The 20,698-nt window shown below is 40.4% G+C and overlaps 1 protein-coding gene across 2 annotated transcripts in view; it reads left to right on the top strand.

The window, feature by feature from the left end:
- Positions 1–1,418: 1,418 nt before the first annotated feature.
- Positions 1,419–20,698, top strand: part of TNFSF13B (tumor necrosis factor superfamily member 13b) — a 20,561-nt gene continuing 1,281 nt past the window's right edge. Inside the window, exons 1-7 of one of the 2 annotated variants that reach the window (XM_019529670.1) lie at positions 1,419–1,570; positions 2,997–3,068; positions 6,552–7,023; positions 7,128–7,233; positions 18,656–18,712; positions 20,013–20,125; positions 20,212–20,362. In XM_019529670.1, coding sequence (XP_019385215.1) covers positions 6,568–7,023; positions 7,128–7,233; positions 18,656–18,712; positions 20,013–20,125; positions 20,212–20,362 — 883 coding nt within the window. In that variant the 5' untranslated portion in view covers positions 1,419–1,570; positions 2,997–3,068; positions 6,552–6,567. The remainder of the gene's footprint in view (positions 1,571–2,996; positions 3,069–6,551; positions 7,024–7,127; positions 7,234–18,655; positions 18,713–20,012; positions 20,126–20,211; positions 20,363–20,698) is intronic. The other variant, XM_019529671.1, reaches the window with a different exon arrangement.

The following is a 20,698-nucleotide window of genomic DNA, read 5'->3' as shown; positions in this document are numbered from 1 at the left end:
CTAAATACTTTTAAAATATAAAAATAGTGGGAAAGAATGTAAAGGTTCTTATTACAGCACAAACTAAGACAACAGAAACATTAGATAAAAGGAATATAATATTTGCACTACATGAATTCGGAGGAGGCTGCACTACTGAGAAGTCAAAACAAGGATGAGGAGCTGCCTGTCTGTGAATAAGGCCTAGTTGGAAACCATGAGTTTCAGTATTTCTCAAAACCTTTTCTCTGTTCAGTAGAAAAACTTGCTGACAGTATCAATAATTGTGGTTATGTCTGTCTTGTGCATTCAAACTATCTGGGCATGTAATTTGGTTTTCTTTTTCAGGTAGTTTAATTATAACTAAAATGAAACTCAGCATTGATTAAACAGTGTAAGACTGGGATGTTTAATATTTGGAACTTGAAGTATTGTGTAGACAGTGTTACTTACAGGTCATGAATATGTTGTCTATCCCCCCCCCCAAGTATTTTATAACTACATTAAAGCCCCCAGCAGGTGTGAAAATAAGGGCACAATTGGGATCTAAAGAATTTCATGCCCCATCCCAAATATCACGTGTCCTGCTGTGCACATCTGATGCTTGGAATAAAGTATAAAAATTCTTAATCCAAATCATGCAACTGCCAGGGCCATATTGGCACTGTCCAGCCTGATTCCAGGGATCAAGCAGGGGGAAGCTCTATCCTGGATTAACACTTGTAATATTTGCCAGGGCCCTAGGAGTGGCTTTTAATCATGGGAAGGAAGCACTTTTGGGACTTAGGGAATTCTAGATCATGGAATTCATTGCAAATGAACGTTGAAAATATCTTTATCATTTTATGCTGAATATGGTTAAAAATGTAAATCCCATTACCTCAAAATTTGGTACCTAGTCATAGGGACCAGGATTTTTAAGAGGTACTAATCAGTCTCTGATATTAATTATTCAGTGTAAGGAACTGTTTGAAAGGTTTTGTTTTTCTCTCCAGTCTTCCTAAAAGACTCCTTTTAAATGTTTAAGTTAGGAATCCCAAATAACTAGTTGCATCAGAAAAACTTGGAAATAGCTTCTTTTTTTTCTTTGAATCTAATTTCATGTGATATGGCAACACAATTATTTGTCATGAGTAAATGGAAGTATAAAAATGTGTGCACACACTGACATGGGAGAAGTTTACTTTTCTGTCAGCCTCAGGCTGTGCGTGGGTGTATGTCATGAGGTTTTTTTGTGTGTGCTTAGGCATTTTGGCACTTGTGTATTCATGTTTAGGATTTGCAGGCTTTCTTTTGAATAAAAACCCTGGTGTTACAGCCCAAGAAAGTGCAAACTTTCAAAAGTAGGAAGATATGTAATTTGTGCAATGACATCATTGCATTATGTTCAAGGTCCTGGATAAATACTGCCTCTCAGTTCAGGAAGCAGCAAAGGAACTAACTCCACCTGCTGTCTTGGACAGGCAAAGACTGTTTTATCCTCCAGCTCACTGTGCCAACCATTTACAAAATTTGAAAGTGAAAGGCAACACAGAGGCGGTCAACTTCTGCTCCACATCGACTCAGCAGCAGTGTATAGAAAGATCTGGCTGTGAGTATATAATGTTATGCCTTGGCACTACTGAGACTTGAGACCTATGCTCCCTGCTGCTAATGGGTTTGTATGAGCACTTTGGCCTATGAGATTGGGAGACCATCTGCTTCCAGATGACACAGGAGGGCTTCTTGTTTATATCACTTCATCAACTCATTTTAGCTCAGCAGTCCTGAAGGTCTAAGAGAAATGCAACCATATTTTTTTATGCTGTTGAGTATGAAGCTACAGGCCACAATAAGCTTTGTGTTGTCCAGCTCAAGCCAAATGGCCCTAGGGGTTTCCTTTAAATGGAAACTTCCAAAATATAAAGCTGCTCAAATTTCTCTGATTGTTTTACCTTATGTTTGTAACCTGCTTCCCCTGTGTCCGCCCCCACCCCCTGCCTCCTGCCAATCCCCCTTCCTCCCCAGTTTTCAATATTATAGTCTTTTTCTAATCTCTCTTCTTTCTGTTCTATTCTCTGCCTTCTCTTTCAATCCATTCTAAGAGCCACATTTACCAAGCATTCAATGGGTTAGTAGATGCAGGTTGTCCATCAATTTGCTTTGTATACTGGAGTGAATAAAAAGATATAGTCCTGCATTTGCAGGAGAAGAGGTTCTGAGAAAACTGCTACTGCAATCAGCCTGAATAGAACTAAGTGTTATGTCTTCTATGAAGGAGGTAAGTGGGATACTAGAATCTATGTTGGAAAAAAGGAAAAACAAAAGGGAATGAAATAGCATTACACAAAGTACAGCAGAGAAGCCAGGAAACCAGATTTTACTGTCCAAAAAGAAAGGCATATTGAGCATTGATCCTGATTTTTACAGAATTTGGTACAAAATTTCATATCATTTTTGAATTAGGAAGGTGTGTGCTCTTTTTGAACCTGGGTATGTTATGGGTTCTTTTTTGCTATATTAATCTCTCTAAATGCTACCAAAATGGGTGGCTCCTTTAAACTTCTTATTCTTCAGTTATCTACAGTGTGCTGTGCCTAGTCCTGTGTCAAAAGTACTGAAGAGGCAGCGTGAAAAAGATATAAGTTGTATGTGTGTATTAACCCGATAATTTAAATTAAAAAATTAAAATATATATATTTTTTATTTTAAACAAATACTGTATTACATGCTTTTGCCTAAATCATATGGGCAGCACTCCACTCCCTGCCAGCATTAGGGTTATTGATTTAAAAAATGAACATATGCAAAATGCACAGCCAAGATAGTTCTATTTGCAGTTTCATTGTTACGTCGGGTCCTGTGGGAGTTGGGGACTTCCTGAATTGTGTATCATACAGGCAGTTGCTAATGACTGAAGATGCTATGAATCACCTTAGCAGAAACGTGCACTTTGACACAGAAAACTCTGTATATGCCTCTTAAGTGGGAGCAAAGCAAATGTAACCTCTTTTCTTTATGGGAAACGAATGTATCAGGTATGGACAGAAGCTGATAGATCACTTTGGAAATAAAGGCATCCCAAGAGAGTACTCAGAATAACATATTTGGTAAGATGAATACTCACTTTTCTAATCCTTCCCCTTGTATCTCTGCTGCTTTGTGCCATCTTTGTGCACCCAGGTAAGCCAGCTTTACACCCTTATAGAGGAACCCATGCTGTATTGTGTTACTTAATGTCTATTAATCCTTCTGCTTATGGAGTACAACTGTAACCTAGCTTGGACTTCAGTGAATACCTAATCTACATAATAGCATTCACATATTCCCCCCCCCCCCCTTTTTAAATAAATATTTTTCAAATTTGTTTTTAAACTCCTGGGGCGCATCCAGAGGAGTGCACATGTGCATCTTGTAGCATCTCAAACCCCTTTGAGATGCTGAAAGAGGCATGTGTGGGAACGAGAAAACATTTCCTGTGGGATATCCAGGGGTCAAATAAAAATGCAGCAGAAAAAAGTGGGGCAGGGCACAGTCCCAGGCTGTACCCTGAGGCAACTGGAGGCTGGGTCCTCCACAGAGATGCTCTGGTAGTAGCCAGAACATCTCTATGGCTGGCCCTCACCCTGGTGCTGAAGCACGCTGCCTGCCCATGCTGGGGTTGGGGGGACAAGCATCAGGACCTGGGGTGCAAATAGGGGATGGGGCCAGGCAGGGCAGCCATTCAGGGGCTTTGGGGGAGAGAGCGGGGCTGCGGGGGGGCAGCCATCAGGGGGGCTGCAGGAGCCGGTGGGGGATGGCGCCAGGTAGGGCAGCAATCCGGGGGGTTGGGGAAGCAAGTGGGAGTGGGACATATGGGCCCTGCGGGGGGGTAGCTCCTGCAGGGGTCATTTGGCCCTGTTGTGGGGATTGTGGCCCCTGTAGGGGCCAGCAAAACATATAGGTATTTAGAATTCATTTTATTATGATGATAGAGACACTGGTAGGCTTCCAAATTGCTTTAACACTGTAGATATATCAATAAAACATTGCCCAACTAATCTCTGCCTCTCACTCACTCTATCTCTATATTGCTGTCTTTTGTTTTAATTGTGGAGGAACATAGATTTCGGGGTATTTTACAGAGTGACTTTGGGATTTTTCTATTAGGGATTTTTCAGTTTTCCAATAGGGAACACCAGAATTCCTGCTAGGCCAGTGGCAGGACCCTGCCTGCTCAGGGCTGGCACCTTGCACCCAGCTGGCGGTGGCTGACCTCCTGGCCAGTTGGGGCCAGGAGGATATGCTTTGACAGTTCAAAGCAGGCCACCACACTGGGAGCATCTTCCAGGCAATAGCTGACCAGATGGCCAGGCAGGGGGCACACATGGCAGTAGTGCCACACAAAGGCCAACCCTGCAGCCACAGCCCACTGGCAGCTGGCCCAGACTGGCTGTGCTGTCTCCATCTAAGCCTGGCAGGTGCACAGCAGGTCACAGCCAGGCAGCAGCCCCCACTGCCAGACCCCTGCAGTGAGTAAAGGGTGCAGGGAACTCTCAGGGCTGCTTCAGCAGTCCAGCTGGCACAAGGGGTCATGTCCCCAGGTACCAACTGGCTGGGCCCTAGAAGCTCCTGAGCTATTTGACAGGGCAGGTTTTTGTACTGATGGGGCCAGGACAGGGCAGATTTTTATACTGTTGGGGCCAGGACAGGTGCTGGCCCTGGGATCTAGCTCCCCCTGGCTGCAGATCAAGGAGGATCCAGGCCAGGTTATTTTTCTCCAAGTGGCACAATTTACCCCACACCAAAGTGCATGTCCAGGCATGTGCGCTGAGGCAAAAATCCCCAGCTCAAATTTGCACCACTTCTATTTGAGCTGCTGCAAGTGCACATGCTTGCATGTGTGAATGCGCCCTTAGATCGTTATCCCTGAGCCATCTTTCAAATACATGAGTCATCTCACTCTCTTAATCAAGATTCATGTTAAAACAAGTATATCTTATAATGAAACTTCCCACAGAGTAAGAATGTTTTTGTGGTGACGGCACTGTACTGGAACTCAGCAAATTATGGTTTCAGTTCCTTATTTGACCACAGCCTTGCTGTGTTGACTGTGGACAAGCTTTTTTTTTCATGAAATGAAATTTTCAGTTAAACATCCCAGAAAGGTTTTAGCTAGTTGTTGTTAGTAGTTTTGGATTACTCTTTACAACCCCCACCCCCAAGGCTTCAGGCCCGACTCCATTCCCTCCAGTGGTTCAGGTCCAGGCTCATTCTCCCCTCCACCCTGTTCCCCTGCCACAGCGGATCTGACCCCAGTCTCCCTCTTGCCGCTGTGGTCCCAACCCCATTCCCCGCCCCACCTTGTGCTGCCACCACCTCCAAGGAGCCTCTGTCCCCACTGTCATGGGGACACTCCACCACGCTCCACCATGCGTCTGTCTGTGCAGAGCACTATGATTGGTTGTTTCAGTAAGCATTGTGATTGGTTGCCAAGACAACCAATCAGAATACAAATAAAGTTTTACAGACAAACAGACTAAGGTTTTTATATATAACGAATTTTACATAGTTTCTTCTGGCACCCACATAATAGCATCTGAGCACTTCGTACTAATATATTAATATGATTAACATCAGTTATGAATAGCTTGTTCTTTTTCTTATCATGTACACTTAGAATTTTTTTTATGCAGCAGTGTTGGAGAAGGCAAAGTCAAGGTCAGAGGAGAAAAAAAGCACACTTCACATACCGGTGGAAGGTAGTGAGATTACTACTCACAGGTGTTCATTATAGTCTTGGATCCACACCAGAGAAAGCCTTGTGACAGAAAGTTCTACTAAATTGCTAACTGCAATCCTCATCCCTGAACCTTATACCTAGACCTTCAGCTAGATAATTGAGGACCTTGAAAATTATGACTGATATAAAATTGTTATAAAATTAAGTAGGTAAATTTACATTTCTTTTCTATGTTTGGAATTAGCTGCTCTATGTTCTTTTCTCAGTCATTGGCATAACCTCTTCTCCAAATGCTTGAACTCTTATCATAGAATCAAAAAATGCATTAAATAAATTGTAATAAGTTATTTTCTCTCAAGTTCTTAGAAATACCTGCAACTTTCTACTATTGAACTTTCTACCTTCCTGTGAGCCTGCAACTTTCTACCATTGATGAGATGCCACTTCACTTGGGAAACTTTTTGTCTTGTAGCCTTTCTTCCCTACCCTCCTAATGATAAGAATTATCTCATTTGCCTAGATGTATTTCCACTCTTCTTAGAAAAATAACAGATTTCTTTGTTTAAAGATTATACTATATCTGTTAGTATCAGAAAATATGCCACCCTACCAGTAAGCCTTTAATTTCTTCTGCTCTTTTAGATAAGTTTCAGGATACAACTGGTATCAGTTGTGTCTGAATATAAAGGCAGTGGCAAGTTGCCATAAAAATTAATAGTTGAAAGAAAAATGAGGAAGGTAGATTAAGCAAGCAGTCTGACAGCAAATATGAATTGCCAAGATGCAGATTATAAAGGAAAAAACTCAGGGGAGACTGGATCTTAGATAGACACTCACCCTGTTCATTAAACTTTAATGTTTGTATCAACAGCTTCATATGACAGGAAATGATCTGGCCGTTTTGGTCACTTATGCTGGATGCCCTTAGTTTCACAGTGCAACTGACAAAATGGATTATACCTCAGAAGGAGCTGCAACTGAATATTCTCTCTGACTTTAGTAAGGAAAGTGCAAGGATGAAATCTGTGGACTATTCGCACACCGTCCAACAGAAGGATACCACCTCCTCTCCTCCTGCCCCTCATGCTGTTGGGTTGAGCAACAAGGGACTTTTCTCTGTCGCATTCCTGTGGCTTGCAATGCTCCTGTCCTCTTGTCTTGCAGCAGTGTCTCTTTACCATGTTATCACACTGAAAGCAGAATTAGCAACTCTCCGCAGCGAGCTGATCTACAAGGTTCAGACAAGATCACCACTAACCCAGCCACTGGTGTCTCTGGACAAGCATAAAGTGGATATCCCTACTTTCTCTTCCTCCTTGCAGATAGCAGCAAGTACCAAGCAGGTGAGTTTCAGTGGCCTCTCAAACCTGTTATTGACTGCCAGGAAGAGGAGGGGGTAAGCATCCTGGACTGCTTCCATTGCTATAGTTTTGCTTATCATCATTAGGAAAACAGGCTGCCTGCTTCTGAGGCAGGTGAAGGTGACCCAAAGAAAGGCTGGAATGGAGGTAGAACCAGGGACAGACGGTCACTTCAACCCACAGAAAAAACAGGTATGGAGCAAGCAGGGGGGGAGGGTATTGCTGGAGAAAAGAGGTCTGGGTAGTACAGAAATGTAGGGGATTTAGCATGGGATTCCAGGAAAGCCACACAGCTCAATTCTTACTCTTTGCTGTAAGCAGACTTTTGAAGGCACCTGAATCCCTTCTGCTTTATACCAGTATAGCAAAGAATTTTAGCATTAGAGGTATTCCCTGAATGGAATATTGGTTTCTCTTCCTCTAATTCCACCCAGCGCATGGTATTTACCTATGTGTGCTTTCTGAATGTTTGACTGTTATGCAAGTTTGGATTTGCATCCCAATCTAGTTCTCATAAAAGAGGCAGTCTAGAATGAAATAAACCAGAGCAGTGAATTTCAGCAATTCTCAACTGTTTTATAGCAGTCAAACTTCATGGTTCATAATTTAAGCTATCATACAGATGCTGTCTCTTTGGTCCAAAGTGGGGAAAGGGAATTTTTATTTCCAAACAATATCAGTGTCCTTTTTCTGGAAAATCCCTTTCCTATGAAAAAGAGAACTGCCAGGAGCTTCATAGCTTTGTTTCGGGAAACATGACATTTAAAAAGAGCATGAATTTGTATCTGTCTACAGACACAATAAAATGATTCCAGCAAATTAGTCATTCATGGCAATATGTTTACCATAGAGAGAAATACTTTTTTGTGTTAAGAAAAAGATGACTTATATTAGTTGCTTTAGTTATATTATGTAAGAATTCTCTCTCCTGACTGAACTCTTGGGTTTTGATTTTTTTTAAAGTTGAAAATAAAGCTAAAAAAACCTTTTTTCATTGTATTGCAATAAAATGCCAAATTTCTTTATTTATTTGTTCCCTCTGTGGATTTAAGACATTAGCCTTATTATCCTTCAAAGTCTATTGATGCCCATGGAATAAAGTGGAATAGATCTATTGTTCTCAGAGAGTGAATGTTTTTTTTAATTAAAATACTGAAAGCAATTACATTTCACAATTAAAGGAGCCTCTAAATTGGTGAAAGCCTCATAAGGATTCTCTTATATCTGTTTGGCTTAGCTTAATTAATTAAATTATTTAGTTACATTGGAGCAATTTATGTATTTCAATCCTAAATCAGATTTTACTATAACAACCAAGCGCGTTTTTAAGCAGTCACCTTCCAGCAACACAAACCTCTTATTTAATAGGCTAAACTCCAGTGTACTGTCTAGTTAGTAACTGACCTCAGAAAGAAGAACCCCACGAAGGTCATGCTATAGAACCCCATTGCATTAAGTGGAATTGTTACTTGAATTTGGACAAGGCTGGTAATTTAAAACAAACTGTATATACAGCATTGAAGATGACAAGTCTTCAGATATTCCAGTCAGGTAGCTCAAACAGCTTTTTATGTTATGGTACCAAGGTCATTATCAAGCCTTTTGTTTTGTGTTTTATTTAAATCAAAAGGAATTCCAAGTAATCTTCTATGCCTGCTAGTAAAAGTGAGGAAACATTATCTTTAATGCACATTATGGAACCTAATGCTCTGCAGGTTATTCAGCTCCTCACAGATCTATGTGGACATTTATCAGTTTCCTTTTAGCATTAACTCCTAGAAGAAGGTTTCAGATTGGATGAAAGGGAAAACTTCTTCACGGTTTGTGTGAGTAGACTCTGGAATAGACTCCCGGGGGTAGGGAGGGTGCAGGCACCTACCCTGGAGATCTTCAAAAGCAGACTGGACACATATCCAGCTGGGGTTATTTGACCCTGGCAGTCTTTCCTACCCACAGCAGGGGGGCTGGACCCAATGATCTCATGAGGTCCCTTCCAGCCCTAAACTTCTGTGAATCTGTAAAATTTATGTGAATGAGTTAGGCAAAACCATTGTATTAAGCATACCTTTTACTCAGCTCCCTCTGCAGTCAAAATCAGGTTGTTTCTCATCCAGATGACCACTTGGAAACATCTGCAGTTTATTGTATGATGATTCATGTAGTTTAAATTAAAACAAATTTTAATTGGCTTGGCATAGAAATAGAGAGAAACACACAACATAACAGATGATTTAAAACTAAAACCACAGTGAGTCAGTGGATTGCTATGAACTGACCTTTATAAGGTCCAACAATTTGGGTTACAAAGACCTAGTTAATGAGGTTAAAAACCTTAAGATTAGAATCTGATTCACAGAAGGACCTCTTATATCATGAATGCTCTACATGAAGTGACATCAGTGTGTCACTGTTTGCTTAAAAGCTCTATTTTCCAGGATTAGACTTTCTACACTGATCTTTGTGAGCCCTGGCTAATCTATCTGTCTTATAACAGAGAGACTGGAGTAGCCAGGAAGGTTGGTAGTGTTCATGGTCCTGCATCCTTTCTCATATGTGATTATGGAAATGGAAATAACCATCATTGTGGTTTCAATTGTTTCTACTTCTCAAGTATTACCACACCATCACAATCATTGCAGGCTCTGAAACATCCAGCTTATTCTATTTCATTCACTTTAAAATAATCAGCTTAAGTTTCTTGCTAGACCAACATTTTAAACTAATTGCTGATGATCTGAAATTATACTGTTAGATTACTGATTGTATTTCACTGAAAAGGTCATGGGGTTAAAATATTTCATATTTAAAGTGTGTGTACACACATGCATATATATATTTTAATGAAGTAATTTATATTTAATAACATTAATGCATTAATACAATTTATTAATTTATATCTAGCTTTTCTAGTGAATACATGAGCTTGTCCTTTTTTGCTTTACATATGAAGAGTCCTCTTTTGATTCTTTTTATCTAGTTAAAACATGGAAGAAAAATCCCCAAACATATGTACATTTTTTGACTCTATAGACCCAATCCAGTGTATTCAGCATGCAGCTCCTGTTTCTTTTCATTTGCTGTTAAGTCCTGCATGTAGAAGTGACCTCACAATAGAACTTTGTTTCAATGAAGACTAGAGCAAAAATAACTGTTGCGATTACATTCTTTGTTTTAAGATGTATTTCTTCAGGATGTGCATATGTCCACATGATTATATATAAATCTATCAAACATCAGAGCTAATACAATCTGTATTTTATGAAAGTTAATATCTTAGAAAATTGAAAAGATGAAGTTTCTGTTCCACATATAAGTGATTGTATGGTTATCAGTGAAAACCAGAGTTCTTTCTGCACTGAGTAGGAGTTTAATAGACCTAAAGAAGGTACATATAATTAACGCCCAGGCAGATATACTTGTCATAAGTCGTTTGATGATCTAAGAGCAGGGATTCTTTTTTTAATTCTCTTGGTAGAGGGAAACTTAGGATCCATAGCAGAACTAAAACCAATCCTGTATATACACCAGAGTTGCTTTTGATCCTTTTGTTGCCAGTGTGCTTCCTCCATGAGAGCTATGCACTCTGATGTCCAAAACCAAAAATGTCACATAAGACAAATATGGTTTTGTGTGCTGAAGTTTTATCCCCAGGTTCATTATAGACCTGATTCAGATGTTATTGGTACAAAACAAAAATAACTTTGCTTCAAGTTAAAGGACATCAGCATTACCCCCTTATAATTTTAAACTTTGGTGAAGTTTTGTTTGTGGTTGTTCCAAAGGTGAAATGGGGGACATTTACTTTGGTGTACTAAGAAATCTCACAGCACTCAGTCCAATTCCCTTGACAAAGACTTAGCTTTCCTTTAAACAAAGAGAATTCTAAATAGTTCGTGGATCAGAATGACAGACTTACTCGTCGTGCAAGACAGCAGCTTTTCATTAGCAACTCTTCAGCCACACTTCTGCAGATACCTGTGTCCAGACAAAATAGAGAGCATTATGCGAACATGAAACATAGCTGGAAACAAGTATGAAACTAACTGTTCATCCCTTCAGTTCCCTAGATCCGGAGTTAACAACCCATGGCCTTTAAGCCAGATTGGCCCACCAAGCCACTAGACATGGGGCTTTGGCAGTAGAAGGTTTTGATGTTCAACCGGGGCTTCTTCCAGGCCACAGTGGGGAAAAGCAGCAGTAGCAGTGGATGGGTCCTAGCACCAGCACTATACCTAGACTCCTGGCAGCCCCAGCTGAAATTTAGTATCAGGTCCCCCTTCACCAGAGATAATGATAATAATAATCAGACAACGGGTAAAAATTACCATTTTCAGGCCCCTTTTCTGTCTGGGCCCTGGGTGGCTGTCTGATTTGCCCATGCCTGTGCCGGGTCTGCCTAGCACCCAGCTGCCTCTTACCTACATTAGGTCATTCTAGGCTGTGGCCTGAAAAAGTTACCAAACACTGCTCTAGATAGGTGTTTCAATTTACTCACCTTCTATTACTGGTAGCATATTAAATACAACAACACAGATCATTCATTTTTCACTTTGTAGTAATTTGGGGGAAAAAACCCAAACTTATGACTGAAATGTATACAATAAAACCCCTTGAATCAGAGGGAAAGGCCCCTTAGTGTTTCTGCTGGTTTAAGGTAAAATCTACAGCATAAAATACCCTCAACATATTTTTAAAATACTTCTTTTAATGTTTGAAGAGGGGAACATGGCAGTTCTCAAAAAGAAAAATCCATTTCTGGAAAAGAAAAGTGATGTTGTTATTGTTTCTGCTGACAGCAGAGTAACTCAAAAGAGGAAGCTGCCCATCCTAAACAGAAGGACAAAGAGTGACTTAATCAAGCATATGCAGTTTAGCATAAAAGAGTCCATTTACTGCATGAATGAATTAATACTATTGCATATTATATGAAATACCAAGCACTCAAAAACACCTACACAAAAATAAAACCTCTTTTATTACAATAATACTAATACTCTACAATTGCCATAGGTACTAAATGGCTGAATTATGCTAAAACTTCTAGTATGTAGTTCATCACACAATGTGGGCCAGTTTAAGATCAAAACAATTCAGCAAATATTTTGGAGACATTAAGCAAATGTGACCACCATCTTTTTTACACAAGCTAGGCTTTCCTTACTAGTTTATTTAACTTAAGGATTTATAGGTAATCACTTAAGTGCCTGATTATTTAACTAGTCATAGAAAGGCAAAGCCAAGACTAAAAACGATACTTCAACTACTCTGTGAATGAAAAATACAAAAGCTAATGCAATAAAAAATACATGGGAGCACACAGAGAAATGTGTATGATTGCTAAGTTTCAGGAAGTCCAGGGAGAATAGACAAAAACAGGGAAAGAAGGGCTCAGGGAGCTTTTAAGTGGAACATTTCTCCAGAGATAAAGGGTTCTACAGCTGATATTTGCAAACCTGAGTGCCTGAAGGCATTTCCTAAATTTATAATTAGGACCTAAATAAGTGATGGTTTTTTCCAACAAACTTCAGCCTTCTTTGATTTCAACAAGAATTGTGAGTGTTTGGCATCTTGGGCCACCTTTAATCAGCCCCTCAAACAATATTTGGGCACTTGACTTTATGCATGCATTTGTAAACATTTATTTAAACAAATAATAATAGACTGTAAAGTTCTGTCAGTAGTTGTTAGAGTGGTTATGCAAACTGGGTTATATAAAGTTAACAGAGAGAGGACCTGACAATTATAAAATCATAGGAAATAGGGATTGAAGGAATATAGGACAGAATAGCCTAGATCATCCAATCCATCCCCCTGTTCTAAGATGAAATCATTTTTACCTAAACCATTGCTGACAGGGGGTTGTCTAAGCTGTTCTCAAAAATTTCCAGTGAAGATTTCAGTCATTATTGTCAATCTATTCTGCTGCTTAACTAACCTAAAATTAAATTCCTGATCCTCACTACCACCCACCTCCAGTTTCTAACCTAAATTTTCCTTGTTGCAATTTAAGCTGACAATTTTTTGTCTTACCCTTGAGTGGAAATGGAGAACAGTTTATTACCTTCCTCTTTGCAGAAACTTTCTATACACTTGAGAACTGTTACTATGTCTGTCCTCGATGTTGTCCCTAGACAAAACAAATCCATTTCTTTCAATCTTTCCTCGTGGTTCAGTCTTTCTAGTAGAGCTGTATGAAGCTTCGGGTGCTGGCTCAATTCAGAGGAGATTCAGCCCCATTCGGTGGACGAATCTCTGAATCCGAATTGAATTGGGAGACCAATAAAAAGGTCCAAATTGATTTGAAGCCTCTGAATTGATTCAGAAAAGATTCAGCAATTTGTGCAGTCCACGCTCCCCACCACAGGGAGCTGGACCTGGACTCCGTGCCAGTAAGTAGGGGGTGGGGGGGAGGGACACCTTAGGCCCCATCCCCTGCCTACTTCCCCAGGCTCCCTGAGCACCCCTCCCAGCCCTGCCCACTCTCTCAGCCCCATCAATGGCTGCTCTGCCCTGCCCTGCCCCAGGATCCTGGCTCTTTAAAAAAAAAAAAGAGAAAAAAAATGCCCCACACTCACCGGCTGCTGCAGCAGCCATCGGAGCTTCTGGGGGCTTGTGGCAGAGCTCCCCATACAGCGCAGGGCATTGGGGGACAGCAGGGATTGCCCCCTGCCTGGCAGGAGCCAGTGAGTGTGGAGCTTTTTTAAGAGCTGGGATGCTGGGGCTGGGCAGGGCAGCCATTGATGGGGCTGGGAGAGTGGGCTGAGGGTGGCTCTGTTTGATTCAGAGATTTGGCCAATTCAGGGGCAGCCAAATCTCTGAATCGGCTGAATCCAAATCCAAAGTGAATACTAGCCACTTCGCACAGGTCTACCTTCTAGACCTCTGACCTGTTTTGTTGTTCTCCTTTGGACTGTCTGTAATTGGACTACATCTTTCTTGAAGTATGCTACCCAAAATGGGACATACTACTTCAGCTGAGACTTGATTAGTGTTGCATAGAATAGAAGGACTACTTCATGTGTCCTGCACACAACATTTGTGTTTCTACATTCCAGTCTGATATTTTCCTTTTTGGTAAAAACGCAGCATATTCAAGTTCTTTTATGATCTACTATTACCCTCCAATCCTTTTCTGCACACCTTCTACCTAGCCATTTGTTCTCCCTTGATATTTCTGCAGTTGATTATTCCTATTCTATTTAGTTAAAATACTAGCTTTGTGTTTGTCTTTATGGAATTGTATTCTATTTATTTCAGACCATTTCTTTAACTTGAAGTCATTTTGAAATGTAGTCTTGTCCTCCAAAGTGTGTGCAATTCCTTCCAGCTTAATATCATCTCTACATTGTATAAATATATTCTTTATTGCGTCAGCCAAGTCATTACAATTCCAAGCAGCATCAGATCCACAGCATATCCCTGGGGAACCACTTGAAACACCCTTCCTGTATTTCTGACTAACTATGGCTGTGTAGAGAAATCCCATGTGTAGAACTATAGAGCCAGAGCAACAGCCTGTGGGGTGAGACCTCAGTAGATGCTTTGAAAATAAGCTTGCATTACTCAATTGTGAAGGTCAACACCCCTTTAGTTCTGTTTGTGGTTTGCACATGCATCTGGAGTCACTAACTTCTTCAGAATTAGCTGTTGAGCTCAGGAACAAAGTTAAACTCAGCAGCTTGACTTTCTGTTCTTTCATTATCGTTGCAAGAGGAGGAGTTTTCTCTTATGTAAGGATAGCTAATTTTTACTGCCCCATGGACAATTAGCACTATACAACTAGTCATCCCCAATGGTATTTAGACTTTTTTCTTTTTTAGATTATCTTAAATCATTGTTATATATGTTGTACCACTATTAACCATATTATTTATAATTTATTAATGTGAATCGCACATTTAAAACTCAAATCTGAATATTTTTCAGCTATCTTGGATGTTCAGTCCAGAAATGTTGACTCCTTCAAATCTATTATTTATAGTATTCATTCTAATATATGTTTGTATGTTTGGTGTTGTATTAACTAAGGCCTGTTTTTCTTTTCTTGAAATAAATAACTGTCACTCAGTGTTGCAGAGGAATCAATATTGCAGAAGAGCCAGGCTGAATTCCTCAGATAAAATACTGTTGTTCTTTACTTTCTTTTTAAGAATATTAAGACTATTAAACCACAGAAGTAGCAGTGACAAGCAGAATTGTGCATAGGACTCCAGATCTCATCTTTGTTCCTTTGATTAAATTGTAGAGGCTTCCTTTCTGTTCCTACTCCTTGGTAACCGGTAAACACTTAATATAGTTAAATAAGAAGGAGCATTATTATTGATGACAATGAATTAACATTTTTAGAGGCAGATATTACCTGTTTTTCCTGGTTTAGCAGCTGTGCAACTCCAGGAATTTTATTTCACTCTTAACCCAAAGGCTTCTCTTTTCGGTAAGCTCCTCGCCATACCAGTGTGAGGGAAGAAGTGAATAGAAGATTGCTTGTGTTTTGTTTTTCTGTTTTCTTGTATCAGAGATTTAGAGTTCTTTAGATTCTTTCTTTAGAAGTTTTCTGGTTCTTACGCCATAGGAATTATTGACAGATTCAGGGCTCCATTTTGTCACAATGAATGATGTCTCACTCGGCCAGTGGCCCATTGACGTGAATGGGATTACTTACAGAGTGAGGCAGTCTTCACTGTGAGTTAGGGTGGCAAACTCTGTCCCATAGTGTTTCTGAAGGGATTCAGCAATCAAAGTCAAGATTTTCTTTTCATCCTACCTAGTAAATTATTAAATTGCCAGACACATCTACTTTCTGGATAATACTGTAGATACTTTTATTCAATGCCTTTCACTCTCAAAAGGAATTCTGGGGCTTAAACTTTATCTATGATTTCTGTAGAAATGAAAATAACATAACTTTATAGGTTCTATTTTGACTTTTCTTATGATTCCTGACACTTACTTCTCTGACCTATTTTTTTTTAATGTGACTTAAACAATTTTAAAGTGATTCACCATTTTAAAATTACATAGATTGTGTGACTAAAGACAAAATTCACACTGGTCCCTGATTTAGGCTTTGATATACCTAAAAGTGTCAGGAGGGTGATGCAAATAAACAGGTACTGTTTCCTTTACAGGAGATGGGGAGATACTGGCACTGTCAAAGAACCCAAAAGTTGAACCAGGAAACTAATTAGAATTTTAGCTAATAGGAAACAAAGGGTGTACTCCTGCCCTTCTTTGGATTAAAAGGTTTGACTCAGAGCTATCTACTTGGGATTCGAAATGAAAAGATCACTCTTGAGGGTAACACTCCCTCTGCCTGAAGATGGTTGTTTGTACCCAAAAGCTTGCAAAGAAGAATTTTTCCAACTATTTTAGTTGGTCTAAGAAAAGATACCAGATTTACCCAAATAACCTTGTCTGGTCTTGAGGGTAGACACTTACTTGGCAAAGCAATGCCTTTTCCCCCTTTTGTACATCAGCCTGTTGATTAGAGCACTCATCTAGGAGGTTATGGATCTTCCTGACCCTAAGGGGATTCAAACTTACCATCCTCGAGGCGTACTATTACCACCAGACTATGGAATAATCCAGGAAGTGTTAGCGTATTCAGCCGAGGAGGAGTAGAGGGGAGTCTGGAGCTCTGGTCCTTGATTCCAGGGTTATTTCTGAATTTTAGTCCAGCTCTCCTTGTCCTGGCAGGGTGCCCGAACTGCCAGTGTAATCTAAGAGTAGAACAGAAACCGGTTTTATCCTGGCTTTGATTGTCTTGGGCATCAAAACAGGTGCAAGGCAATCATCTACATGGACAGCTCAAATGGCAATTAAATAGAATTAGCCACAGTTGTCCCAGGGACTAGTGTCATCTCAGATACTTCACAGGGACAATAGCTTTGGAAATCTGTAGGATCTCAGGATAAAAAATGTTGTCAGGAGAGAAATCCAACATCTGTTATTAGCCTAAGGCTCTTTCTGGCTTGCTCTCCTTCTGGCCCCATGACTCTTAGCTACATAATACCTCAGTGTCAGCTGGAGTGGAAGATGCCACAACACAAGTTATTTTATCACCTGGAGGATAAGGCATTTTTTTCTGAAGTGAGAGCTGTAGCTTTGAGTCTCCTCAGGCTTAAGATGGAGCTAAAACCCAGCTTTCCTGCTGTTTGGCCGAGTGCGCCAACCATTCAGTGGAAGCTCCTCCATTAACCATATTTTAAGAGAAAATGACCAAGGCTGCTTCATTTGATATCAAATGCAGTAATATCCTTGTTTTAGGCATTCTGTGAACATATCTAATGCATCAGGCCCTTAAGGGCTACTGGGTGGCAATGGAGCTTAGGCAGGAGTTAGGCACCAAGGTGCTCTGATTGAGTTTCTGGACACATGCAGAAGCTCCCCAGCTAGGCACCTAGAGAAAAACATATACGGATCCTATACATGTACACGGAGCTGAAAATCTAGTGTATTGGAGCAGACTTGATTAATCGAGTCTGCTGGAGCATGAAGATTGATGCACTCCAGCAGCCTTCCGCATTACGTGTATCAGCATTACCACACATCTCTGTGCTAAAAAAACAGCAGCAGTGCACTTTGAAATAAAACATGTTTGATGAGCTTTAGTTCAAAGCATCCTGCCACCATTTTTTCAGTGCAGGAACACATGATGATGCTGATACATGCAATGCATGGACATATTTAATTGGCATGGCTCCCTAATTAAAGTGTTCAGCACCGTTTCTCACAACACATGTAAAAATACCTGTAGGTGCAAAGTTATTTTAGGTGCCCAAGTTGTTTTGTGACCAGTAGTGTAGGTGTGTTTGGTTTTTTCATGGTTGTTCTACATGAGTTCTATTCAGGTACCTGGTTTTCCAACATAGATGTGTTCCTAAATTCTTATCTTCTGTGTTGTCATCTAGCATGCAGAGTGCCCAAATTTTAAAGCAGTTCATTAGTTTTGACAGATACTAAAACATACATAGCATTACTTGCATTAATTTCTTTCAACATCTTAAGTAAGATTGCTTAACCAGGGAATTAAGATGCATTGATTTTGAACAGTAGGAATTCTTCGTATTTTTTTAATGTAATATAAAATGAATCTGTATATCTTGTGGACATCTACTGATATTTTATGTGAAGCTAAACAACTCTTTAATGTTCCAAAAATACCTTTAAGAAGTTTGACATCCATTGTGACTGATAGTACTCTTTTTTGGGTTTTTAGTTAGAAATCTAATTCAACAAATGAAGCTGGCAGCTTTTAACTCACTTGGCTTAATATTACAATATTAAACAATATTAAATTGTATTAGGAGTGCAGATAAAAAACTGGTGCTTTATACTGTCCCAGTGCTTGACTGCATAAACTGAAATCTCATACTTACCTAGTACCTGTTAAAATGGTGAAAATGGTGAAAATTTTCCTTCACCTTAGCATAACTGACAAGTATCTGCCACAACAAGAAATAGAAGAACCTATTTCCAGGTAGTGAGACTAAGAACATCTGCCTGATGATTCTGCTTGCACTATTTTTTCCACCAAGATCTTAAACTATTCTTTTCGTGATTTTCTTATAATATGTGTTTCTTTGATTTAAAAAGGGATATGTTTGCTTTGCAGTGCTACAGGCCTGTTTGCAATTGATTGCTGATAGCAAAAGTGATATCCAACAAAAAGGTAAGAGTCAAGTTCAGAAATCCACCCAGGACTAAGAATATATTGGACCACTGTGGTTAAAGCACACTAGTTTCTGTAGGCACAAGGGAGCATGTCCTGGGTGAACATGGGACAGCCTCTTGCATGAATCCAGAGCAAAGCTTGAACCCAGGCCTCCGCATCCATAGAAAGATGTCTTAACTAATCTGACACCATGCTCCATAAAAAAGTATGAGTACATGCTACACATAGGGTGACCACCTTTTCAAAAGGGGAAGGAGGAACACATGCCCACCTTCCCCCAACCACCCCTGCCAAACCAGAGCCAAGCAGAGTGGGGGCAGATATGGACTGCTCGCTGCTGGCTTAGGGGTCCCCACCCTGCTGCCTTTCCCTTGGGAGCCCTGTGCTGGCCGCGTGCCTCCTGTCCACCCAGCAGCAGCAGAGAACACAACTCCATGTCCCCACCTCCACTGCTGCTGAGTGGGCAAGGGATGTCTTGCCATGGAAGTGCAACAGGGCTGGGAGCCCTGAGCTTGCAGTGAGCAGCCCACATCCATGTCTGCCCTGCACACAAATCTGGGGGGCATGTGTCCCCTGTGCCCTCCACCCCCTGGATAAGCCACCCATTGGTCCATTCCACTCCACACCCAGGCCTCACACACTGCCCTACCTGGACAGCACACACAGCCTTTGCCTCACTCCCTCCGTCACCATGGTGGGGAGCGGGGCTCGATCTGATCTTCCTCCTAGCCCTCCTCTACCTCCTGTCCCCCACAGACTTCCCTGCAGGGAGCTGCTCTTCATGCTTCCTGGTTTTTACATGCACATGCATGCAATATCCCCTGCTTCCCACCTCCGACAGCCCCTTGCAAAGCTGGAACACTACTGCCTCTAAGGGGAAACCTGCCATTTCCCAATCCCTGCAGATGCTGCAAATCCAGGACAAAAGCTATCCCAGAGTCATGAAACCCAGGACATGTGTCTATATATTGCAGGACTGTCCTGCCTAATAAGGGAAATGTGGTCACCCTAGCTACATCCTTGTATGTCTTGAATTAGACATTGCCTATATGCTGTTTAAAGACTAAAAGTAATGAAAGTTTTTCAGCTGGATAATTCTCGCCGATTTCCTGCTTGTTTCAAGAAATGATGCTATTTTTCCAGAAGTCAACATTGTTATTTTTGCGGAAATGGAAACCAGAATGAAATAGCTATGTTTGGTTTTGGGTGGTTGTTTGTTTTTGGGTTTGTTTGGGTGGAGGGAGGAAGGTTCCTCTTACCAGAAACACTTCTTTTTCTCTCTCTCTCTCTCTTTTAGATGATTCAAGCATCGTCCCATGGCTTCTCAGCTTTAAACGAGGAACAGCTTTGGAAGAACAAGGAAATAAAATCGTGGTCAAGGAAACAGGTTATTTTTTCATTTATGGCCAGGTAACAATATTTATTTGAAATGTAATAGCTGACTTTTTAAAATCTTCATACTGTGCATTTAAAATCTGCTTTTATTCATTCTTTAGGTTTTATATACTGATACAACATTTGCTATGGGACATCTAATCCAGAGGAAAAAGGCCCATGTATTTGGTGATGATCTCAGCTTGGTGACATTATTTCGTTGTATCCAAAACATGCCTCAGTCTTATCCAAACAATTCATGCTATACTGCTGGTAAATATCTGAGTTTTTGGCTTTATTTATTATAGATCTGTACTTCATGTAATCTATGGTGATACTTTATTTCATATTTTAACAGTTATAAAGAAAATGGAATACATTTAGAAATCACGCTATATATAAACATACAGTATTTAAAAAAAAAAATTTGTGTGTGTAAGTATAAATGACTGAAACAATCCATAAGGAGTACAGTTTTCACATTAACATCATATTTATGTGTGTCTGTATATGTGTGTATATTAGATGAACACCTTGCTGGGGTTGTTTGACCCCAGTACTCTTTCCTGCCATGGCAGGGGGTCAGACTTGATGATCTGGTCAGGTCCC

This window comes from Crocodylus porosus, unplaced genomic scaffold (genome assembly GCF_001723895.1).
Source record: "Crocodylus porosus isolate Cpor-Errol unplaced genomic scaffold, CroPor_comp1, whole genome shotgun sequence".
NCBI classification, from domain to species: domain Eukaryota; kingdom Metazoa; phylum Chordata; order Crocodylia; family Crocodylidae; genus Crocodylus; species Crocodylus porosus.
This window is presented reverse-complemented; position numbering and strand designations above follow the sequence as displayed.